The 26839-nt window shown below is 45.0% G+C and overlaps 1 protein-coding gene across 1 annotated transcript; it reads left to right on the plus strand.

Moving 5' to 3' along the window:
- The first annotated feature begins 330 nt into the window (after positions 1–330).
- Positions 331–14970, plus strand: LOC144508952 (platelet-activating factor receptor-like). The gene is made up of 3 exons (XM_078237169.1): positions 331–526; positions 6166–6275; positions 12652–14970. Exons 2-3 carry the CDS (start codon positions 6181–6183, stop codon positions 13676–13678), a joined length of 1122 nt encoding a protein of 373 aa, XP_078093295.1. The 5' UTR covers positions 331–526; positions 6166–6180; the 3' UTR covers positions 13679–14970.
- The last annotated feature ends 11869 nt before the right edge of the window (positions 14971–26839 follow it).

The following is a 26839-nucleotide window of genomic DNA, read 5'->3' on the forward strand; positions in this document are numbered from 1 at the left end:
CCTGACTCTAATCAGTGTTCATGTTCACTCTCTCAAGGCAATTTAACTCATTACTGTTCAGTTAAACTAGCACTGGTGTGGAATTTGTGTTTCTATTCTCTAAATATGTGAAATAGATCGAGGCATAGCTTGTGATGTAAAGTAGAAAGCCCCACAGGCGATTTTATGAATTTAAAAAATTCCACTCACTCACCGCAGCACCAAACAAATTTACGAGAAGGCTTTGATTAAAGTGATGTATAACAAAAAAGAGGCGAAACAGATTAGACATGGTCTGAGACGTCGTAGGGAGTTTCAAAACAAACCACAGGCCAATGAGTGAGAAGGGGTGTGTCTGAGCAGCAACTGCCAAGAGAACAGGGCATTTTAATCCCTGTATTAGTTTATTGAGTGTAAATGAACAAACAACTCCACTGGCCACTTGTGTGTAAAATAGGCATATGTCACTGCAAGGATTCCCTCCCGATTGTTTCTTCAGTAGTTCTTGAATTCTCAGATGACTGGTTGCTTTGCTTGGTGACTTAGGGTGAGTGCTTCAACCTTCATGTCTGTGTCTATGAACATAAATAAGTTTGATGGTTTTAAAGTTTGTGAACCTTATCCACTTTGTGGAAGACAAAAGTGAGTTTCAACACTATTTAACATGGTAGTTTCAGTGGATTTACTCAGAGTGTGCACATTTGTACCAATGCACATTTGGGAATTTGGAATTAGCTGCACCGTTATTGCAGTTAATCATTTACCCCAGCTTTTCAGCAGCGTTCCACCCTTTGCCGAGAGGAGGGCATGGTACATTGGCTCCCTCTGGGTAGGTGCCTGCCAATGCCACTCCATAATCATCGGCTGGGACAGTGAGAGTGGATTGGATCCAAGTCACCTGACGTTACCCTCTGCAGGGTTGCAGCGCCTCATTTCTGCTGGCCCACTCACTCTCTGTGGACTTGGCTGAAAGTGGGAGCACGCGGTGTGGGTTAGGAGCCACAAACATACACCTTCACCACTTCTGCAATTCAAATTTTGTAAACACCTTGAAAGCATTTGCAGAACTGATTTCCAGAACTGAAAAAAAAACACAGAATGAGAAACCTATCAACAATTAGCAAATTATGTTCATGTTTTTTTTTTGATTATCCAATAAATCAGAAGCGAATAGGTTGTTGTATTTTATTCCTCAATGCGGATGTTGAATAAACGCGCCGTCTTTTTAAATTTCCCTCTGGTTCTTTTGATTGGTTGTCCGTTCTGCCAAGAGTTTAAAAAAAGGGAACTGATCACTTAAAGAAACACAGTCTGATATCTTCTACGATGTTTGGATTGTGACTTTGTTTTGCGCTGAAGTAATTTAACCCTGTATCGGTTTAGTGGTAATAAATGTAAGTGAATCTGAAACTACAATGTAAATATCTGTTTAATCTGCTGAAACATGAACTTACCCCAGAGCCACTTGGGTTGATGTTGAAAGACATTTTCTAACTGGTCGTTCCCGACTATTCCAGAAATCAAACCTGCTTCTAAAGTTTGCCAACACAGCACCATTGTCCTTTGGTGCTGAATATTGAAGCCAACACGAACAGTGACAATAACAGCTGATGATTTCCATTCTCCCCCTCAGACAATTCCAAATCTGATGGCCTTTTCTCAGTTGAACCAGATTATTAATGGCTAAGATAACTGCTAAGGTTTTTAAATGAATCTATGTTCACAAATCTAACAAAATATATTCCCCCCCCCCCCCCCCCCAGCCCCATCTAGTTTTCTCCCCTCTTCTCCTGCAGTGTTTGTTGCAGTTGGGATTAGCCATGGCTCAGTTGATAGCACCTCATACAGAGTCAGAAGGTTATTGATTCCCACTCCAGGACTTGAACATAAGAATCTGACTGTCCAAGGCTGCACTGTTGGAGGTGTTGTATTTTGAGTAGGACATTAAACTGTGATCCTGTCTGCTCTCTTGGGCAGGTGTAGAGCAGAGTGGGTCACCCCCAGAGTCCTGGCTTCTTGAACCAATATTTTTCCCTTAACTATCATCATGAAAGCATTTTATCCAGTCATTAGCACGTTAATATTTGTGAGAGCTTGCTGTGCGCAAATTGTTTGCTGCATTTCCAACATCACCATGGTGCCAACAAACCAAAAGTGCCTCATTGGCTATAAAGGACATTTTGACATCCTGGGGTTGTGAAAGGTGTTCTATAAATACAAGTCTTTCATTTTTTTTCTTTGAATGGCAATAATATGAAATACGTGATACTGGGTAGACTGCCCATGATATATCTTTCCTCCATTTCACTTACATTGAAGTTAACATGTTGACATATGTCCAGGTTTGCTTCCACAGGTGGTGTTGGCAGCTCTCTGGTACAATGCCCAATTGTTTATGTGCCAACCAAGATACTGAGAGTGTTTGATTGTGGAGACTGACACAGCCAAGTCCTATTTGCTCCTCAATGAGTGCACATTTCTAGCAGGGGCCCCTGTGCGATGATCAGGCTTTGTTGATTATTTTATTTGCATATCCTTCTTTGCTTCCTAGCCAATTTGATGGCGCTGAGTCAGAAGTAGCTCCCTCATGGCCATTTGGCTCAAAATCAGGCACTTGGTAAAGATTGAGAATCGACTGTGGGGCCTCCCTAGTCAGTGACGCTCAATCCCACACCACATCTCTGCTCACTTACCAAATGGCTTTATTAAGTTCATGATGACTCAGGACATCTGCGTGCAAACACATTGCGAAAACTGGCCATTGTGATGTGTTTACATTATAATAGATCATGTACCTGCTATACCCTTGTCTGTTGTGACATAGATTTTTAAAAAATCAATGTTACAATTTTAAAAAATGAATTTGTAGTGCCAGATAAGATGACATCAAAATATTCCAGTTTCCATCATTGTATATCCCTCCATATACAGACACTATTATTAATCTTTAAACTTAAAATAATCTTATTAAAATTTTATCTATAATCATCATATAACTGAAGTGCAATGTCAAGTAAACACACGACCAAATTAGGGAAAATAAATTTGGTGGCACAGTGGTTAGCATTGCTGCCTCACAGTGCCAGAGACCTTGGTTCAATTTCAGTCTTGGGTGACTGTCTGTGTGGAGTTTGCACATTCTCCTCGTGTCTGCATGGGCTTCCTCCGGGTGTTCCTGTTTCCTCCCACAGTTCAAAGATGTGCAAGTTAGATTGATTGGCCATGCTAAATTGTTCCTTAGTGTCAGGGGGATTAGCAGTGTGGGGTTGCAGGAATAGGACCAGGGTGGGATTGTTGTCAATGCAGGCTCCATAGGCCAAATGGCCTCTTTCTGCACTGTAGGGATTGTAGATTCTATGATTTATTCTCCCTTGTTTTGCTTGTATGCTTTCCTTGGACCGCTCCCCAGGCTGAGAGGCATTGGCTATTGCCAATAGTTACACAATAGTGACTGAGATAACCTCCTTTCCAACTTCCCTCTTCCTGTGGGGAAATGATTGATCTTCGCTCAGCTTTTTCTCACAGGAACACAAACCTGCTTTCCACATATTAGAGTTTGTCTGATTCCTGCTATCCAAGGCAAACAATTTAGTTGCTCTTTTAGTCAGGGGAAAATCCTCGAGGTGGGTGATAGGATTCAAACCTGTTATAGAGATGCTGAAATGGATCTCGAGTCTTTCATCTTAACCACTTAGCCGCAGCTACCATACAGATGGTACATATCAGTTAGATTGCTGAAGTGCTTGTCGCTACTGTAGAAGTGTTTGTTGTAAGGATGTGCGTCAATGGCATAGGTATTTACACATTCTGTTGACTTGTATAGCTGGCCAAACAAGGAAGTTGTGTATTTGAACTGTGCAATTACTGAGAAGTGGCATAGACATTGCAGCTGTCAGTATCACAGACATTCAGAGAGTGTGTGTTTCCACCCTCACCACGAACCGCAATTCGATCCTGGACATTGGTTCTGCATTGGTCTTTTCATGTGTGTGGGAAGTACAGCAGATGGTGTTTGCATGGGCAAGAGTCGGAATATAACACTTCTTCTTTTGTATTGTTATTTTCAATGTCAGACTAGTCTTTCTCATTCTTTTAAGCTCATGTAACCCAAGCAGTTTGTTTTAATCATTTTTGCTGTTAGGCTGTGTTTTTCTTTAACCTCTTAAGCTGTCCCCTCTCTCCATTCCATGACTAGTTGCCCGAGAGCACATGCTGGTGCTCCACACTTCTGCAAGTGTTGCTGCGCAGTCGGACGGTTTGAGGTGCAGTGATTTCGGGGACTCAGCCACCCTTGGATTTTAATCCCACCCTTGGAAGAAGCTTCCACACTGGGCAGTTTGGAGTCAGGTTGGGAGCAGATGTGATAGGAGTGGGAAGGAGGTGGGAATGCAGGCACGGATTCAGATTTTACTCTCCCAGGGGACATTAGCACACATTTACGCTGTATGTGACTCAGCAATTCTGCTATTAGTAGAAACAAAAGAAAATTGTCCTCGAGTCCAATGTTCAGGAAACAAGCCATGAGAATGATTAAATAGCTGATCAAAGAGGGGGAATAAACCACCACTGTTACCAAGCTATGTTGCTTCAAACACCACAGGTAGCAACTGCTGACTGCAGTATGGTTAAGTGGTTAGCAAAAAGAACCAAGGCTCACTCACTCATCAGATCTATCACTTTTGGTCTCTTCACAGAATGGGAGCATTTAATAACTTTTCTTGAACTGCTGATTCTTGTATATAGACAAGCATTTCTGCAACTATCAAACTCCTAACACCCAGCATTCTGCCCCTCACTGTCTTTTCAGTATGAAAATTGAAGGGAGAAAGTGATTAGCAACTCCCGTGTGGTTATGTTCACCAAAGTTCTATATGTGGGGGTTTCCACAGAACGTCCGACATTGTAAAAATCTGTTACATTTATTTTCTTATAAATGCATATTCATTCAGTAGCTCTTTCTTTAGTTCTGAATGTCTATTAACTATGGAGATACATTGAGAGTTTACAAACCTTTGTACCACAGGACTCATTCTTTGACTGACCAGGAACAATGGACGGCACAGTGGTTAGCACTGCTGCCTCACAGTGCCAGGGACCCAGGTTCAATTCTGGCCTCGGGTCACTGTCTGTGTGGAGTCTGCACATTCGCCCCGTGGATTTCCTCCAGGTGCTCCGGTTTCCTTCCCAGTCTGAAAGATATGCTGGTTAGGTACATTAGCCATGCTAAATTCTCCCTCAGTGTACCCGAACAGGCGCTGGAGTGTGGTGACTAGGGGGTATTAACAGTAACTTCATTGCAGTGTTAATATAAGCCTACTTGTGACACAAATAAATAAATAACAAAGCTGCAGCGCAATTAGTGTCCCTCTCGGGTCCATAAATTCCATGCCTATGTCCCAATCCAGTAACCCCAGCCCTGATGACCATCCTTGTTGTAAGATATTTTTATTTATTTTGAAACCATTCTCAACTTAGAAAGTATCGGTTTGTGATTCCCTTCATTTACCAAGAAAAAGACATGTTCAGGTTGTTCTTATTGTTTATTTCTTAGAGCTGACACTTAACTGTGTAGGTTTGATGTGGATTACATTTCAATAGCAGGTTGCGTGTAGTCCCTGTCTTTGCCACATCATTAACTGACAGATCCTGGAGAATAAAGCCTTTGAAATTAGCTGGACCCCAGTACAGAAAAATAGCTTGATTTTCCTCACTTTATATCTTATGGCAATGTCTACTTCTAGTCCTTGTAAAAGTGATGCCAGTGCAGTTCCAACATTGCCAGTAATGGAACTTTAATCTCTGTAATAATCCCCAAATGACAAAAGCCTTCATGAATGCTCACCTTTGTCTTTGAATATTGAAAATATTTCAATAGGAAAACAAGGAAAGAAAAAAGATTGCTTAACCCATCAAATCTAATTAACTTCTTATGATTCATTCAAAAGTATCCCATTTATTTTTCTCCAATGCTACAATACATTAACTATATTAAGTTCACTGTTAGTCAGATGAAGCATCTGGGCTAAGAGAGCTCTGAATAGTATACTGTATTCACAAAAATAGCAGCAAGTACCAGCAAGGAGGAAGCAAGATGCGAAAGGAATCGGTTTCATGAAATGTGAATGGGCAGCTTTTGAATTTGGTACAAGTTTGCACCTCTGTATTAACAGTGTTCTATTCTCATAGGGTACCACTGACTGTATGCTGGAGAGGAACCGAGAGAACACTCAGAAAGAAGCTGTGAACAAAATGGGGTCAGAATTGTGGAATGTGACTGAGGAATCCTTAAATTTGGTGTAAGTTTGCGTTGCTGTTTTACTGTCTGCATTGCTGGTAATTTCTTAGTAAAAGAGAAAGCGTATATGATATTTGTTCCCCAACAGCCCATTGCATTATTTGTGGCTCCCTCATCAAGGGAGAAATTATATTTAAAAAATCTTTGTTAACTTGCTTTACTGCTGTTAAGAAAACTCCCTACAATCTCTCAACCTTTGCCGCAAGTTGCAGTCCACCCAAACTCCTTGGTGGGTGAGCCAATGTTATTTCTCCACCTCAGTACCAGGTGATGAAAAGTCTGTTGCGGAAGTCAAGCAACATACCTTGTGGGGAGAGTGGCAAAGCTGGCACCCAGCAGTGCCTTCTGTTGGAATTGTGCCACTTGCTGCAGAGTTACTGATGGTGTGAAACTACCTCATCAGCTAGATTAAAAATCTGAGACTATCCTGACAGGGGAAAGAAACTCTCTGATGGTATCTTTACCATGACGGCACCATTACCGGGCGGCACGGTAGCACAGTGGTTAGCACTGCTGCTTCACAGCTCCAGGGTCCCGGGTTCGATTCCCGGCTCGGGTCACTGTCTGTGTGGAGTTTGCACATTCTCCTCGTGTCTGCGTGGGTTTCCTCCGGGTGCTCCGGTTTCCTCCCACAGTCCAAAGATGTGCGGGTTAGGTTGATTGGCCAGGTTTAAAAATTGCCCCTTAGAGTCCTGGGATGCGTAGGTTAGAGGGATTAGCGGGTAAATATGTGGGGATAGGGCCTGGGTGGGATTGTGGTCGGTGCAGACTCGATGGGCCGAATGGCCTCCTTCTGCACTGTAGGGTTTCTATGATTCTATGATGACTTCAACATGCGATAATATAGTTGCAACAATCGATTCTATTCATTTCAATTGAAACCAAACATGAACTAATACAAAATATGACTAAGTGAGCGATTCAGATCGTAATGGGGTGGCACAGTGGCACAGTGGTTAGTTCTGCCGCCTCACAGCGACAGGGACCCGGGTTCAATTCTGGCCTTTGTGTGGAGTTTGCACGTTCTCCCTGTGTCTGCGTGGGTTTCCCCTGAGTGCTCCGGTTTCCTCCCATAGTCCAAAGATGTGCGGGTTAGGTGGATTGGCCATGCTAAATTGACCCTCAATGTCAGGGGGATTAGCAGGGTAAACGTGTGGAGTTACAGAGATGAGGCCTGGATTGTTATCGCTGCAGACTCGATGGGCTGAAAGGCCTTCTTCTGGACTGTGGGGATTCTTTGATCTATAATTCTATGATCAAAGTAAAATAATGGAAAGTATTATTTATATCACATTAATTTCCATATTCAAGATTTAGCAGGGAATGGGTTGAGTGATTCAGTTTTTTATTCACTGAATTTGTTTGTTCCTTGCATGCTTTGGAGTGTGTTATGTGTCTTGGAGCAAACCTGCTGTGTCCCTAATGACAAGTTTCAGCGTTGAACTGTACATTTGGATATAAAATCAAGATGCTGACAACTATGTTTGCCTCGCAAAGCTGGTTTCACAGGGTTTGATGTCACCAGCAACCATTGTGGCAACTCGAATACCATGTTGAGAGTTGTCAGAAAATTACCCAGTCAATTCTGAAATAAATGCACCAGTGACAGCACTTACCGCTATGTTAATGACCAAAATTTTCTGGTTTTCTTTCATTTCTCAAAACAGGATGTTGTGATTAAATTCATACAGAGCTATGAATGTTAAGGCTCCTCCGATAGTTGAGAATACATGAGAGTCTGTTATAGAGATGTACAGGATAGCAATGTTCAGGGTTCAATCCTCATCAGTGCTGAATGAAGTGATCTTTTAAAGTTTAGTTATTAGTGTCACAAGTAGGCTTACATTAACACTGCAATGAAGTTATTGTGAAATTCCCCTAGTTGTCACAATCCGGCACCTGTTTGGGTCAATGCACCTAACCAGCACCTCTTTCAGAATGTGGGAGGAAACCAGAGTACCCGAGGGAAACCCACACAGACACGAGGAGAACATGCAAACTCCACACAGACAGTGACCCAAGCCAGGAATCGAACCCGGGTCCCTGGTGCTGTGAAGCAGCAGTGCGAACCACTGTGCCACCATTGTTCCAACTGACCTCAGGATCCACCAGTTAGTGAAGGGAAAAGTTGCAGCCTTTGTTGACCAGTAAATGGGAAATGTAGAAACATGGGCCAGGAATTTCTTTGGAGCCACTTCTGTTGTGCTGTTTTAACATTGTGAGTGTGATGGCAGGGGGAAGCAGCTCCCCAGACATTCCTGGGCTACCTAAAGTGAGTTTGCGTTGCGCTCCCAGCAAAGTTACAACTGTGCAGCTACAAGGGCATTCCTGGTCACGAACACGAGACAGCAGTGATTCCTTTAGCCTGCTGCCACTCACTCACGCTCCCTTGGCTAAGAGCTGCTGGTCTCTAATGTGTAGGGGAGAAAATTAGGAGCAAAAAGGGAAATGTTTCACATTGGTAAATGCAGAAAGCACCTGTTGCGAAATTGCACTCCATTCTGCCAATGAGTTAATCTGCCATCTGTTAAAATGAATAAATTAGCTGAAAAGTTCTCTCGAAAATCTTTAAGAAAATTTGTCATTTCTTAAATTCCTGAAGCAGAATGGAACCATTTTCCCCACAATAATGCACACTCTCTGAACCTGAGGGGCAGTAAAAAGAAAAGTCTTCAGAATTGTACATATCATTTATCAAATGATTCATAAACCTGATGAGACAGAAAATTCCAGTGCTCTGCCACGAGGCTGACTTATCACATAAATGTTGTATTGCAATCATATCTTTTAAAACACCGATGTTTTGAAATAAATTGTCAATTTGTGGCCGCCTTGTATGCTGTGTTTGTCACTGAAATCCCTTTTTTGCCTCTCAGAGGGTTATTAAGCATGGCTTCCCTGATATAAATCATGTTATGAACTCATAAAGCAGACAAATATTATAGAGACATTGCTGAAACCATCTTCAATTATTATCTAAACTTAACAAATCAGACACTAGTTTTCACTTGTATTGCGGTTACCTGGGAAAGCTTTTGGAATGTTTACACTGATGTTTCTGACTGTTAACAGATGGCTTTGGTGGGTTTTTAGGTAATTCTTCATTTTGGAATGAAAAGTAAGTGTCAATAATCCTGCACAGCTTACATTCTCAGTATAGAAGCCAGCACTGTGCAACATCATCTCCGTCTCTTCAGGTATCCTGACCTATGAGGGCATTGGTGACTTCTGTGTGTTGAACGATGGTCATGTTTGGCAACGTACTACAGTAGTTTGCTGTTGCCTTCTGCAGGTTCTGGCTGAGGAGACTCTCCTACGCTTACCACCTGCCATAGGCATATCCAAAATTAAGGCCACAAGTTGATAATCAACCTGTTTGGCTGTGTTATGGATGCGTCTTCCATGGTGTTCAAGTCCTGGAATGGAACTTGAACACAGAGCTTCTGGCTTAGAGGCAGGGAAACAACCCATTGTGTCACAAGGCCTCCTACACTGCTATTAACATTGGGAAAATGCAAAGAATGAAATTTATAGCTAAGCAGAGTGAAATAGATTGCAAATTCATTGAGAAACTTAGGGGTAAATCTTGGTTTTGTGCGGTAGCATAAAATGGGTGACAATGAGTCGGCAACTCATTTTACATCTCTCCTGGTTTTTACTTCCACTGGATACTGATCCACTCTCATCAGTTTTCTACAAAGTCATGATCCACCCCTTAGTGCTGCGTTTATTAATAGGTTATAGATACATGGAAATCCATCGCATTTTCTAACACAGTGGGATGGATTTAGCTTGACCTTCTGTTGTGTTCAATGAAACCAATCAAACATTATAGGTGCAAAGATTTCTGGAATGTACAAGTGACCTCTCTCTCAAACAAATGTATTTTTGGTGTCAAGATCCCTGTTAATTATTTCATGAGCTACCCCAGATCCTGTTCGTCCCTGGGAACTAACTTGTTATGAACCATAGTTAATGCCGTATATGCCAAATTGAATTTTGCAGCAAAGTCATTATATAAATTTGCCTGAGAATTCCTTCTAAATATAGATCACAAAAAAACCCATTGCTTAAATTCTTTGGTGAATGCTCGTTTCTACGACAGTTTCCAGATGGGAAAGTGGAATCAGGGAATTTGGCTGTATTTTGGCCAAGTTGGGATGACTTGGAGGCCTAGTCCTTTGCAATTTTCATTGAATTGGTCAGTTTTTTGAAGAGTTCTGGACACCTTTTGCCTCTCATGCTCTCCCCCTCCCCTACCCCACCATGCAAAGGTATGTCTCAAACAACCGCTATAACTCCTCATTCACCCATTCCAAGGTATGCCCCCTCAGAAAAATTCCCTATGTTCCCCCCCATGCCAGGGTATGGTACTTTCATATCCATGCATGCACGATACACTGTATAGAAGTAATGAACGCTATAGTGACAGTAGGCTATATAGATAAAAGCTTTAAAATTAGTCATTTATTCATGAAAATAACTTTGACTACAATTAAATGGTAGTGCCATTCATCCAAATCCTTTAAAGTTTCAATAGCAGAAACTACAAGCACATGGTATAGTACCAGAAGATTGGAGGTTAGCGAATGTTGTCCCATTGTTGAAGAAGGGGAACAGAGACTTCCCCGGGAATTATAGACCGGTGAGTCTCACTTCTGTTGTCGGCAAGATGTTGGAAAAAATTATAAGGGATAGGATTTATAGTTATTTGGAGAGTAATGAATTGATAGGTGATAGTCAGCATGGTTTTGTGGCAGGTAGGTCGTGCCTTACTAACCTTATTGAGGTTAGTAAGAGAGTTTTTTGAGAAAGTGACCAAGGAGGTGGATGGGGGCAAGGCAGTGGACGTGGTATATATGGATTTTAGTAAGGCGTTTGATAAGGTTCACCATGGTAGGCTTCTGCAGAAAATGCAGATGTATGGGATTGGGGGTGATCTAGGAAATTGGATCAGGAATTGGCTAGCGGATAGGAAACAGAGGGTGGTGGTTGATAGTAAATATTCATCATGGAGTGCGGTTACAAGTGGTGTACCTCAGGGATCTGTTTTGGGGCCACTGCTGTTTGTAATATTTATTAATGATCTGGATGAGGGTATAGTTGGGTGGATTAGCAAATTTGCTGATGACACCAAAGTCGGTGGTGTGGTAGACAGTGAGGAAGGGTGTCGTAGTTTGCAGGAAGACTTAGACAGGTTGCAAAGTTGGGCCGAGAGGTGGCGGATGGAGTTTAATGCGGAGAAGTGTGAGGTAATTCACTTTGGTAGGAATAACAGATGTGTTGAGTATAGGGCTAACGGGAGGACTTTGAATAGTGTGGAGGAGCAGAGGGATCTAGGTGTATGTGTGCATAGATCCCTGAAAGTTGGGAATCAAGTAGATAAGGTTGTTAAGAAGGCATATGGTGTCTTGGCGTTTATTGGTAGGGGGATTGAATTTAGGAGTCGTAGCGTTATGTTGCAACTGTACACAACTCTGGTGCGGCCGCACTTGGAGTACTGTGTGCAGTTCTGGTCCCCACATTACAGGAAGGATGTGGAGGCTTTGGAGAGGGTGCAGAGGAGGTTTACCAGGATGTTGCCTGGTATGGAGGGGAGATCCTATGAGGAGAGGCTGAGGGATTTGGGATTGTTTTCGCTGGAAAGGCGGCGGCTAAGAGGGGATCTTATTGAAACATATAAGATGATTAGAGGTTTAGATAGGGTGGATAGTGATAGCCTTTTTCCTCTGATGGAGAAATCCAGCACGAGGGGGCATGGCTTTAAATTGAGGGGGGGTAGTTATAGAACCGATGTCAGGGGTAGGTTCTTTACCCAGAGGGTGGTGAGGGATTGGAATGCCCTGCCAGCATCAGTAGTAAATGCGCCTAGTTTGGGGGCGTTTAAGAGATCCGTAGATAGGTTCATGGACGAAAAGAAATTGGTTTAGGTTGGAGGGTCACAGTTTTTTTTTTAACTGGTCGGTGCAACATCGTGGGCCGAAGGGCCTGTTCTGCGCTGTAATGTTCTATGTTCTATGTTCTATGTTCTATGATAACTCTATCTTGCATAAATAAACAATATGAAATTGACAGCAGAGACCAGAGAGCCAGAACTATCAATCAAACAATGTTTTCACTGGGGTTCATGAGTTTCAACAGGCTAATATATTTCTGGGCTCTCATCCGAGCCTTATTATACATTCTTGGCCATGAATGAAGACATCCATTCGAGTACTGGAATACTATAAATTTCACAATGTTAACTCCCACATGAGAAAGTGAATTCCTATTAGTAACTTTTTAAGTATGAGCTAAAAGCAGCTTTTAGGATGCTTCAGGTCCATCGACCGATTTTTACTTCAACGTATCCTTATATTTGTCTTATTTTTCTGCAGAGGGACAATGATGAACTCAAGTGAGAACTACAGCTCGATAAGCCGAGCAGCCGGGACCTGTGACATCTGGGACCCTGTTAAAAACTTCATTCTACCACTCACCTACTTGGTGGTCCTGGTGGTTGGACTCTTCGGGAACTGCGTTGCGCTGCTGACATTTCTACGGAATGACAGGAAGGTCAAAAAAGCAATCCGCGTGTATCTGATTAACCTGTCCCTGGCCGACATCCTGTTCATCCTCACTCTGCCGTTTTGGGTGGTTTATTATTTTAAAGGGGGAGACTGGATCTTCTCAGAAGCCATCTGCCGATTAGCTGGGTCATTCTACTACATAGCGACCTACAGCGCTATCACCTTTATGATCCTCATTAGCATTAACCGATATTGCACCGTCCGAATGAGAAAACAGAACATTCCTTTCAATAAGCCGATAGGATCCATTTACACCTGCGTGGCTGTTTGGATATTTTGGTTTGCATGTTCCATCCCTGCACTGATGCAGCAGCAGTCTTTCAAGAGGGAGTTCACCGTCACCAAATGTTTTGAGGAGTACTCTGACAGAACGGTTTATGTGTATGCATCTTTCACATTCTTCCTCATATCCTTACTGATTGTTTTGCTCAGCTATCTATCAATAATGAAATCTCTTTCATCCCAAGGCAAAGCTTCTCAAGGCGCCCATCGAAGGCTGGCTAAATCGATGGTGCTGGGGATGCTAGTGGTGTTTTTGGTCTGCGTCCTACCTTATCACGTTTTCCTAATCCCCTGGGAGTTAAGCCAAGCGAACTCCAAAGGGGTGCCCGATTGTGGCCCTCCCAAGGCCATAGACATTATACATCAACTGAACATGGCTTTGCTGAGCATGAACAGTTGCATCGATCCAATCATCTATTGCTTCTCCGTGAAGCGATTTCGCAAGGAGTTGAAGAAAACATTCCACAAGCTGATGCGCTGTCTGCCAATTCAGGTGCACACATTTGAGGCCTCAGAAATTCATATCAGGTCAACTTCACTCACTACCTCATAGCCTAGAGACTGACGGGAAATGGTGGCTAACCTGAAAATTCAATGTCAGCACTCACCACTCTGTGGTGCTTGACATACTTTCGGCTGAGTTAGAGAAAAAACAAAATCAGGCCATCCGTGGATGACTTTCATCTCAGGTTTGACTATTGTAAAGCATCCAGCGGGTTTTTTTTTTTCAGTTGCTTCCTGCACCAAATGAAGCTTGGCATTATTCAAAAGACGCTTTGTGACTGCTGCAATTTTAAAACTCTTACAAATTTTAATGGATGAAACGTCATGGGACAGGGAGTGCAACCAAATTCCTGCACCATTGCCACGAGAAGGCCTGTGCCAGGAGCAGCAAAGACTAACATTGAACTGTATTTTCTCAGTTGATGTTACTTTGGAGCATAGCCTCCGTGCGAAGATGCTTTGGTGAAGGGAGATTTGCTGGAAGAGTCTTACCATTTTTAGTATCATGAGGTCAAATGGAAGTAAGGCACAGTGGCACAGCGGTTAGCACTGTTATCTCACAGCGCCAGGGACCCGGGTTCCATTCCTGGCTTAGGTCACTATCTGTGTGGAGTTTGCACGTTCTCCCCATGTCTGCGTGGGTTTCCTCCGGGTGCTCCGGTTGCCTCCCACACTTCAAAGATGTGCAGGTTAGATTGATTGGCCATGCTAAATTGTCCCTTTGTCTCAGGGGGATTAGCAGGGTAAATACATGGGATTACATGGATAGGGCCTGGGTGGGATTGTGGTTGGTGCAGGCTCAATTGCTGAATGGCCTCCTTCTGTACTGTGGAGATTCTATTCTATTCTATATGTCTTGCTGCAATGTAACATCACTGAGACTATGCATAGGAAGTATATGGGATAGTGAGACCTTTCGTCTGTGGGAATTATTTTCTGCTGACCATGGATTCTGACAAGTGACATTCACCACAATGTTCAAAGGACAAAATGGGATCAGATATATTACACTGGTACTCTTCCTCATTGCAAACAATCCTGGTGATTTTGCTTCTCTTTTTGACCGTAATTTAAATATTATTTTTGTAGGCGAACCACTCCATAATTTTTTTATTGCTTAAGTTTTGTACTTTGTAAAATATTTATAATATTTTTTCTGTATTTTTCATTTAAATCCTGGCTTTGCTTCGTTACAGCGTTGGGGGAAATTAACACCAGAATTTAGCCTTCCATCATAATTGTTTTATTGAGAACTGTATTAAGTCTTAATGATTATATGGGGAATGTGTATAAATGAATGCTGGCACACAAAGTATAAAATAAATCTGTTATTATTTATGGAAGAAAAGACTCACAGAATCAAAGAATTATTTGATGTGTCAAATCATTTTTGGTGGTTTCTTTCAAATCGACTGCACAGCCTGATTCCACTTCTCTGCTCAATCACCATGTGTCGTTTTATTTATCCAGCAGCTAGCTAATTCCCTTTTGTAAGATTTTGACACACTGCTTCAACAACAAGTCTGTGAAATATTACCCACTTGTAATAAGTCTTTGGTGGCAGAAGTCCCTTCACCAAAATCCCTTTATTTACAAACTCTAACAGCAGTACACAGAGTGCTAGTAGTTAGCAGTCCATCTCTGGGGGTGTCAGAGGAACTGACACTCCCAGTTAAGTCCAAGGCAAAGACTCCCTGATTGGCCCATCAATTGGATCCTTAATCAGGGAGTTCAAACTTCAATAGGCCAACCTCAATGGCCTGATTGAGGTTGGCCACTGTGGAAAGATCTTCTTTCCTTACATTCCATTCATTTTTTTTAAACATGGAAATCATAGAAATTTACAGGAGAGAGGATTTCATTCAGCCCATTGCCTCTGTGCTGAACGGAACGGAAATATTCAGCCTAATCTTGCCTTCCTGGCTCTTGGCTAGAGCCCTGTCGGTTGCAGCACTTTACTGCATATCAGAGTACTTTATAAATAAAATTGGGGTTTCTGCTCTTTCAGACAGTAAGTATGTTTTAAATTTGGGTGTTCTATACCATTGCCTCAATGACTGGAAACTATCTGTCACTGATTAACATACCATAATAAATAATTCCGAAGACCTCTTTCAGGTCTTCCATATCACCTTACCATCTATGATGTGTGTGTGAGTGTATGAGGGAAAGATGAGTGTGTGTGTGTGAGAGAGAGAATCCAGCTTTCCAGCAGCATCCTTCCCATATAAACCAAAGGAGCAGCAAACCTCTCTCTCACACAATCATCTCTCCCTCACACGCACTCATCTCTCAGACATACACAGTCACCCTCACACACACACACACAAAGTCACCCTCTCTCACACACATACTCATCCCTCTCTCTCACACACACACACACTCATCCTCTCTCTCTCTCACACACACACACACTCATCCTCTCTCTCACACACACACTCATCCCTCTCACACACACACATACAGTCATCCTCTCTCACACACACACGCATCCCTCTCTCACACACACACACATACAGTCATCCTCTCTCACACACACACACACTCATCCTCTCTCTCACACACACACACACTATAGGCCGCCCAATAGTAACAGGGAGGTGGAGGAGCAGATAGGGAAACAGATCCTGGAGAGATGCAATAATAGCAGAGTTGTTGTGATGGGAGACTTTAATTTCCCAAACATAGATTGGAATATCCCTAGGGTAAGGGGATTGGATGGGGAGGAGTTTGTTAGGTGTGTTCAGGAGGGTTTTCTAACACCGCATGTGGACAAGCCTACAAGAGGAGAGGCTGTACTTGATCTGATACTGACCAATGAACCTGGACAGGTGTCAGATCTCTCAGTGGGAGAGCATCTTGGGGATAGCGATCATAACTCTATCTCCTTTATGCTTGCATTGGAAAAAGAGAGGATCAGGCAAGCTAGGAAAGCATTTATATGGAGTAAGGGGAAATATGAAGACAGAAGGCAGCAAATTAGAGGAGTAAATTGGAAGGAGGTATCCTCGGGGAAATGTACTGAAGAGAGGTGGCAGTTTTTCAAGGAATGTCTGTCTAGAGTTCTACAGGGCAACGTTCCGAGCAGACAAGGAGGAGTTGGTAGGTTAAAGGAACCGGGGTGCACGAAAGCTGTGCGGGACCTAGTCAAGAAGAAAAGGAAAGCATACAAAAGTTTCAGAGAGCTTGGCAAAGATAGGGATCTAGATGAGTATATGGCTTGTAGGAAGGGACTAAAGAAGGAAATTAGGAGAGCCAGAGGGCGTCACGAGAAGGCCTTGGCAGGTAGGACTAAGGAAAACCCTAAGGCGTTCGATAAATATGTGAAGAGTAAAAGGATGAGACACGAAGGAATAGGGCCTATAAAAGGTGAAGGCGGGAAAGTCTGTATGGAACCAGTAGAAATGGCAGAGGTGCTTAATGAGTATTTTGCCTCAGTTTTCACAGAGGAGAAGGACCTGGGTGGATGTACTGCGGGCTTGCGGTGGACTGAAAAGATTGAGTATGTGGACTTTAACAAACAGGTTGTGCTGGAATCTTTGAATGGCATCAAGATAGATAAGTCGCCGGGTCCGGATGGGATGTACCCCAGGTTACTGTGGGAGGTGAGGGAAGAGATTGCAGAGCCTCTGGCGATGATCTTTGCATCGTCGATGGAGACGGGAGAGGTGCCGGAGGATTGGAGGATTGTGGATGTGGTTCCTATTTTCAAGAAGGGGAATAGGGATAGCCCAGGAAATTACCGACCGGTGAGTCTAACCTCAGCGGTTGGTAAGCTGATGGAGAAGATCCTGAGGGACAAGATTTATGAGCATTTAGAGAGGTTTAGTATGCTCAAGAATACTCAGCATAGCTTTGTCAAAGGCTGATCGTGCCTTACAAGCCTGGTGGAATTCTTTGAAAATGTGACTAAACACATTGACGAAGGGAAAGTGGTAGATGTGGTTTATATGGATTTTCGCAAGGTGTTCGATAAGGTCCCCCATGCAAGGCTTTTAGAAAAAGTGAGAGGGCATGGGATCCAAGGGGCTGCTGCCCTGTGGATCCAGAACTGGCTTGCCCAAAGGAGGCAGAGAGTGGGTATAGATGGGTCTTTTTCTAAATGGAGGTCAGTCACCAGTGGTGTGCCCCAGGGATCTGTTCTGGGACCCTTGCTGTTTGTCATTTTCATAAATGACCTGGATGAGGAAGTGGAGGGATGGGTTGGTAAGTTTGCCGATGACACGAAGGTTGGTGGGGTTGTGGATAGTCTGGAGGGATGTCAGAAGTTACAGAGGGACATTGATAGGATGCAAGACTGGGCGGAGAAGTGGCAGATGGACGTCAACCCAGATAAATGCGTAGTGGTCCATTTTGGCAGGTCAAATGGGATGAAGGAGTACAATCTAAAAGGGAAAGACCCTTAGTACTGTAGAGGATCAGAAGGACCTTGGGGTCCAGGTCCATAGAACTCTAAAATCGGCTCCGCAGGTGGAGGAGGTGGTTAAGAAGGCGTATGGTGTGCTGGCCTTTATCGATCGAAGGATTGAGTTTAGGAGTCCGGGGATAATGATGCAGCTATATAAGACCCTTGTCAGACCCCACTTGGAGTACTGTGCTCAGTTCTGGTCGCCTCATTACAGGAAGGATGTGGAAAAGATTGAAAGGGTGCAGAGGAGATTTACAAGGATGTTGCCTGGATTGAGTGGCATGCCTTATGAGGATAGGCTGAGGGAGCTCGGTCTTTTCTCCTTGGAGAGACGTAGGATGAGAGGAGACCTAATAGAGGTATATAAGATGTTGAGAGGCATAGATCGTGTGGACTCTCAGAGGCTTTTTCCCAGGGTGGAAATGTCTGCTACGAGAGGACACAGGTTTAAGGTCCTGGGGGGTAGGTACAGGGGAAATGTTAGGGGGAAGTTTTTCACACAGAGGGTGGTGGGCGAGTGGAATCGGCTGCTATCAGTAGTGGTGGAGGCAAACTCAATAGGGTCTTTTAAGAGACTCCTGGATGAGTACATGGGACTTAATAGGATGGAGGGTTATAGGTAGGCCTAAAAGGTAGGCTTATGTTCGGCACAACTTGTGGGGCTGAAGGGCTTGTTTTGTGCTGTAGTTTTTCTATGTTTCTATGTTTCTATGTTTCTGGAACATTGTTTAGCGAGGGACACATTACTGAATCTTGGGACTGCCCAGGAAAATGGAGATGAATGGTTACCCCATTTACAGTAACCATGGTGATGTGTCCATCTACTGTATCAGTGTTTCACAAACATTTATAGCCATGGTACCCTTTGAACCCACCAAGAATCTGAAGGAACCCCCGAGACATTATTATTGTGTCAAAGAGCCAAACCACAAAAAAGTGATTGTTTTTGCCAAATAAATACAAACATACAAAACTTTATTTATGAAAGTCTTTTCTACTTATATGGATACGTTTACTTTTAATTAAAAAGTTATTGAAAAACAAACTTGGGGTTTTGACCTTTTTGGTGGAAGGAGTTTCATGCTCCTTTGGTTTATACGGGAAGCGTGCTGTTGGAAAGCTGGATTCACACACACACGCACATACATCTCTCTTTCACGCACATGCCCACTTCTCACTCTCTCTCACACACGCACACACACACACACACACACACACATACTCATATCTCTCTCACACACTTATCCCTACCTCACACACACACACACACAGATACTCATATCTCTCTCACACACTTATCCCTACCTCACACACACACACACCTCTGTCTCTCACATAGACACACATATTTCTCTCTCACACACATTCATCCTTCTCCCACACACGCACTCATCCTCTCTCACACACACACATCTTTCTCTCTCACATTCACTTCTCTCTCTCACACACACAATCATCTTTCTCTCACACACGTCTCTCTCACACACGCAGTCATTCTCTCTCACACACCCACCCTCATTGTGAGCTGACATTGATGATCCATCTTGATTTGACTTGTGTTTTGGCCTTAATGAAGCAGCCTGTGCCTGCGTGCAGCAAGACTTGGTCATCTTTCAGGGCTGGGCAGGAACTCCTGGTTTCATGGTGATGCGCGATTAAATCACTCGGGAGGCTGGATCGTACCCGGGAAATAAAGGCTTTTATTAGTAACAAGAATGGAGCATACTATATAACAATACAATCCCAGACTAAAGGGTCACCTGGCAGTGCAGTGACCTTTATACTCCTACAGGTAGGCGGAGCCAACCGGAGTGTACCACAGAACAATACCAACAGGTAGAACACCCCAACCCTAACCCCAACAGTGACAACAGTAACATATGTACAAGTACCCATAGTGCTAACCATCTATGGTTCAGTACCCATAGTGGTACTATGGTTCACCACATTCACCCCTCCTTTAAAACAAAGGCCAGTGGGGCAAAAAAAACAGTACGAACTGTCCATATATTCACAAGTTCAGTCGTATCGGAGGGCCGCACCGTCTCTGCGACCTCCTCAACACTGGCGGTAGCGCCGGTTCTGGTGACCGTGATGACCCTCTCTCCAAGGCGGTGTCCAGTGACTCCTCCTGTTCCTCACGGACAGGTGGACCACGAGGTGGTGACAATCTCCTCGACTCGAGCACGCCCCGAGGTGGCGACAATCTCCTGGACTCAGGCAAGCTGTACACGGGAGTAAGAGGATTAAGTGGTGGTCCCGATATTGCCCGCGCCGTGTCAGGACGGGAGATTAAGGTCAAGGGGTCCCTAATCAAGGGTGCGGGAGCGACAGGGGTTTCCAAGTCCCCTGCAGGCGCCAGATCTTGAATAGAGATCGTGTCCTCTCGCCCGTCAGGATATGCCACATAGGCATATTGAGGGTTGGCGTGGAGGAGATGGACCTGTTCAACCAAAGGGTCGGACTTGCGGGTCCTAACATGCCGCCGCAGGAGGACAGGTCCTGAGTACATCAACCAAGATGGCAGTGAGGTCCCAGAGGAAGACTTCCAAGGGAAGGTAAACATCCGCTCATGTGGTGTAGCGTTGGTTGCCATACACAGGAGGGACTGGATTGAATGGAGCGCATCAGAAAGTACCTCTTGCCAACGGGAGACTGGAAGACCCTTAGACCTCAACGCCAGTAAGACAGCCTTCCAGACTGTAGCATTTTCTCTTTCAACCTGCCCGTTACCCCTGGGGTTGTAACTCGTAGTTCTACTTGAGGCAATCCCTTTTGAGAGCAGGTATTGCCTCAAGTCGTCACTCATAAACGACGAGCCCCTATCACTGTGGATATAGCTGGGGTAACCAAACAGGGTGAAAAGATCCCGCAATGCTTTGATAATCGTGGCAGCGGTCATGTCTGAACAGGGAATGGCAAAAGGGAATCGGGAGTACTCGTCAATCACGTTGAGAAAGTACACATTCCGATCTGTCGAAGGAAGGGGGCCCTTGAAATCCACACTCAGTCTTTCAAAAGGGGGAGTGGCCTTAATGAGGTGTGCCCTGTCAGGTCGGTAGAAGTGCGGCTTGCATTCAGCACATACCTGGCAGCTTCGGGTTATTGACCTGACATCCTCTACTGAGTAGGGTAGATTCCGGGCCTTTACGAAATGGATGAGCCGAGTGATCCCCGGATGGCAGAGATCATTGTGGAGGGCATGTAACCGATCCTCCTGCACACTGGCACATGTTCCACGCGACAGGGCATCTGAGGGCTCATTGAGCTTCCCCTGACGGTACATGATATCATAGTTGTAGGTGGAGAGTTCGATTCTCCACCTCAAGGTTTTATCATTTTTCATCTTACCCCGTAACGTGTTGTTGAACATGAATGCCACGGACCACTGGTCCGTGAGCAGGGTGAATCGTTTTCCAGCCAAGTAATGGCGCCAATGCCGGACGGCCTCCACAATGGCCTGAGCCACTTTTTCCACCGCGGAGTGCCGAATTTCAGGGCCTTGGAGGGTGCGAGAGAAAAAGGCGACGGGCCTGCCTGCCTGGTTAAGTGTGGCGGCCAGGGCGAAATCAGATGCATCACTCTCCACTTGAAAGGAGATAGACTCATCGACAGCGTGCATCGTGGCTTTCGCGATGTCAGCTTTTATCCCTTCAAAGGCTAAGCGAGCCTCTGCTGCCAGGGGAAAAGAGGTAGACTTTATGAGCGGACGGGCTTTGTCCGCATAATTGGGAACTCACAGTGCGTAATACGAAAAGAAGCCTAAGCATCTTCTCAGTGCTTTGATGCTAGTGGGTAGGGGAAGTTCAAGGAGGGGACGCATACGGTCTGGATCAGGGCCAAGGACCCCGTTTTCCACCACGTATCCGAGAATTGCTAGGCGGCGCTTGCTAAATACACACTTCTCCCTGTTATAGGTCAGATTCAGGCGAGACGCAGTGCGTAAAAACTTTAGGAGATTGGCATCATTGTCCTGCTGGTCATGGCCGCAGATAGTGACGTTGTCCAGGTACGGGAAGGTAGCCCGTAGCCCGTTTTGGTCCACCATTCGGTCCATTGCACGCTGAGGGACCGAGACCCCATTCGTGACGCAAAAGGGGACCCTTAAGAAGTGGTAGAGATGACCATCCGCCTCAAAGGCCGTATATTTGCGGTCCTCTGGGCAAATGGGGAGCTGGTGGTAAGCTGACTTCAAGTCAATGGTGGAGAACACCCGGTACTGTGCAATCTGGTTGACCATGTCAGATATGCGCGGGAGAGGATATGCGTCCAGCTGCGTGTATCTATTAATGGTCTGACTATAGTCTATGACCATCCGGGGTTTGTCTCCAGTTTTAACCACCACGACTTGTGCTCTCCATGGGCTAGTGCGAGGTTGAATGATCCCTTCCCTGAAGAGCCGCTGAACCTCAGATTGAATAAAGATCCGATCCTCAGCGCTGTAACGCCTGCTCTTAGTTGCGATGGGCTTGCAGCCTGGCACGAGATTCTCGAATAAAGATGGCGGGGTGATTCTGAGTGTCGAGAGACTGCACGTGGAGCGCGCTGGGCAATTTGGAGGCTGCTGTTCTCCCACTGAAAGTGGAGGGAGTCGCCCATCGTACTGCAGGGTCACACTCCTCAGGTGGACCATAAAGTCTAGTCCCAGGAGTATCGGAGCACAAAGGTGCGGTAACACGAGGAGCCTGAAGTTCTCATAAACTGTGCCCCGCACCGTTAGGTTGACCACGCAGCTCCCAAGAACGGTAACAGATCGGGACCTCGACGCCATAGAAATTGTCTGTCTGACAGTCTGTACTCGGAGACCGCACCGTTTCACGGTGTCAGGATGAATGAAACTCTCTGTGCTCCCGCTGTTAAACAGACAATGTATTAGGCGTCCATTTACCTCTATGCCCATCATGGACTTGTCGAGTCTGTGAGGCTTGGCCTGGTCCAGGATGATTGACGCCACCGTTAGTCTTGAGTGCAACTGCAGGCAGCTGAGATGGTTGATGATGATGACCCCTGCCAGTCGTCTGCGGTCGGTGTCGCCCAAAATGGCTGCGCCCATGGATCGCACGTGGTTGGTGGTGCTGAAAGTGGCGGCACCCGCAGGTCGCACGTGTCTTGCGTCGTCGTCGTGAGGAATGGCGGCGCTCGTGAATCGCACGTGGTGGAAGACCTCGATGAAGCCGGAAACAAGGAGACAGATTCTGGAGAATCACACGCCGCACTGCTATGCTTCGAGGGTGGTTTAGCTCTGCACACTTTGGCATAGTGCCCTTTCTTCCCACACGCGGAGCAAAATATCGTTCTGGCCGGACATCACTGCCGAGGGTGTTTCGCCAATCCACAGAAATAGAACCGCGGGCCTCCGGGAGCTGCCGCCGTCGTCAGGTCCGAGGTTGAAAGCACGATCGCGCAGTTTCTCGGAGCCGCTGGGTAGAGTGGAGTCGGTGGCTGTACTTGCCACGATGTTCCCACGTGGTCGGTGGGGTAAGTTTCTAGACTTCTGGAGGCCGTTTCCATCGTGTCAGCCAATTCCACCGTCTTAGCTAGGTCTAAGTTATCTTGCTCTAGCAGCCGCAGGCTGAGCCGATTCCCGCCACGAACGCATCTCGGATCAAATCGTTAGTATACTGGGTCGCCGACACTGGCTTGCAATTGCAGGCTCTGGCTCGCTGCTGAAGTTCGCGCAGGTACTGTCCCATCATTTCACCGGGCTGCCGCCGTTGAGTGGCTAGAAGGTGTCGAGCATGGATCTCGTTTGGCGGTTTGTTGTACAGTTTCTTACGTCGTTCGATGGCCCCTTTGTAGTCTTGGGCATCACGGATTGATGAATATACAGTGTCGCTTACCCTTGCGTGGAGGACCCGCAGTCTATCTGCGTCGTTTTGAATGGCTGTTGAGGCATCGATATAGTCTTGAAAACACTTCAACCAATGGTCGAAAGTGTTCGACGCTCCAGCTGCACGCGGATCTAAGGTAAGCCGATCGGGTTTTAACATTTGCTCCATGGTTTTTTTTTTACCAAAATTGTTACTAATAAAATTGATGCGCGATTAAATCACTCGGGAGGCTGGATCGCACCCGGGAAATAAAGGCTTTTATAAGTAACAAGAATGGAGCATACTATATAACAATACAATCCCAGACTAAAGGGTCACCTGGCAGTGCAGTGACCTTTATACTCCTACAGGTAGGCGGAGCCAACCAGAGTGTACCACAGAACAATACCAACAGGTAGAACACCCCAACCCTAACCCCAACAGTGACAACAGTAACATATGTACAAGTACCCATAGTGCCAACCATCTATGGTTCAGTGCCCATAGTGGTAACCATCTATGGTTCACCACACATGGCAAGCCTGGATTGGTGGAATCTTGAGTGGAAGTGGGTGCGATTCCCGCCTGCCCAATGTGAAATGGGCTCACATTACCATGCTTTCGGGAGGTCAACATAATTAAAAATTTTAATGACTCCTTGCATTAGGAATTCAGTTTGATGGGAGTCAACCTAACACACTGCTGTGGGATTTAATGGTCTGAAGCAGCTTAAAGGGGCAGGCATTCACCAAAAGAGATTTACAGCCCAGAAGAAAATGTTAATTTCACTTAATGCCTGGCCGGTCTGGAGGAGGTTATAAAGCTCCTGGGCATTCAGATGCTGCTGTTGGTAAGCTGCAGGAGGAATCACGCAGAGGATTGAGGTCCTTTCACAGCTCCAAAGAGGGATCTATAGGAACAGTGGGAGGGATTGAAATGAATAGTCAATACAGACACAGCCGCACTTAGCATGGCAGCAACCCGGAATGAGATTTAATGTCCTAACCCAGTCAGATGTGATGGTGGTCACACCTTCCATGAATGGTGTGTGTGTGTCCATGTGTCCATTTAAGACTGTGATGAGGAGCTATTTCTTCACTCAGAGAGGGGTGAACCTGTGGAATTTGCTACCACAGAAGGCAGTGGAGGCCAAGTCACTGAATATATTTAAAAAATAAATAGATAGATTCCTAGACTCTAAAGGTGTCAAGGGATATGGGGAGAATGTGGCAGGATGGTGTTGAGATAGAGGATCAGACATAGACCTACTCCTGCTCCTATTTTCAATGTTTCCATGTATTTTTCTATGTCTATTCCTTTGCTGCTGCAACCTTCCTTCGCACTGTGCTGAAGTTCCCAGGAACTAACATGGCACAAGCTACACTTTTGAACTTCCCCAGGAAACATTCCTTCACCCACAGTCCGATATATGTTCACCCACTGTAATGACTTCAATCAGGCCTTCGAGGTTGTCCCATTGGAGTATGAACTCCCCGATTAAGGATCTGATTGAGGGCCAATCAGGGAGTCTTTGCCTTGTACTTAACTGGGAATGTCAGTTCCTTGGACATTCCTGGAGATAGATTGCTAACTACTCGCACTCTGTTTGTAAATAAAGGGATTTTGGTGAAGGGATTTCTGCCTCTGAAGATGTATTACGCACACTAGAAGCTTGCATGGAATTTAATTTCTTGGTATATGCATCTGTCATGCTGACACTTGTGTTTTCTTGCATTTCACAGTATCCAAAAATATATTGAAAGGAGAAGGTTAAGGTATGAGCTATTCAAGGTCTTTGTAATACTAAAAGGCTTTGATAGTGTAGACATAGGCACTCATGGAGAAGAGCAAAGCTAGAGCCCATCAACAGGAATTCAGAAGAAACGTATTTATCCTAGTCAGGCAGGAAGTGGAATGCGCTGCCACAGGAAGTAGTCAGAGATTAATAGCAAAAATACATTTAAGGAGATGGATAGGAGGAGACTCAACTGGAGCATAAATACCAAAATGGACTGGGTGGGTATATTTCAGATATGTTCCAGGGATTGTTTACTCTCCATTTTATATTCTTTTCAGGGGCAAGGTTATTTTGAATATCTGGAGAGATTTGTCGAAGATATTAAAAAAAGAGAAAGACTTGAATTTATGTAGCACTTTTCACAATCACTGTATGCATTAATGCATTGTATAGACAATGAAACACTTACTGAAGTGCAGTCACCGTTGCAATGTAGGAAACTAGACTGCCAAACTTTTATTCTCTCACCTTCTATGAGGTGGAGCCTCGACAGATCTTGGAAAGGAAGACTAGGAATGATGTTCAAGAAAGGGATATGGGAGAATGCGTGCCAACTGTTCATGATGACCTTCTGCTTCTCATCTTTCTCACCTTAATGTACTCCGCACAACTGGTCAACAACCGATATCAGCAAAGCCTCAGGTCACTCCTTCTGTTGAAAGTGATGTGAACTTTGCTCACATTCTAACCTCTCGTCCCCTATTCCTCCTTTATATGTATCAAAAAAGGATGAGCCAGGCCCAATGAATCTGGCTTCAGAACATGCCCTGTCAATCACTCTTCCTTCCTCTGGCCAGAATTTGAAGCTCTGCCTCCCCTACCCCCTGCGGGTTCTAAGGCAGATGTGATTTTATTGTGTGGCAGTAGGGCCTCAGATGGGAAGCCCACCCATATCCCTATCACGGCCTCTAAGTAGTCACTTAGTGGTCATTTAAGGGCCTTTTCCCATTCATCCTCAATTTTTAGGCTGGCAGTCACCTAATGACTGGAGGTGACTGGGGCTGGGATTTTCTGGCCGCGCTAGCCCCAAGACTGGAAAATCCTGCCCTTTATGTGGTCCATGTCCTGGCCCCTAGGCGGGAGTGGGCGGGATGGGGAAATTCTACCCTGGAGATGGGAATCTCAGGCTGGAAAGCAGGATGGGCACCTCAATCATAAGTCTTATCCCCTCAGGGATCTGGGAGCTTCGGCCCT

This window comes from Mustelus asterias, chromosome 21 (assembly GCF_964213995.1).
Source record: "Mustelus asterias chromosome 21, sMusAst1.hap1.1, whole genome shotgun sequence".
NCBI lineage: Eukaryota > Metazoa > Chordata > Chondrichthyes > Carcharhiniformes > Triakidae > Mustelus > Mustelus asterias.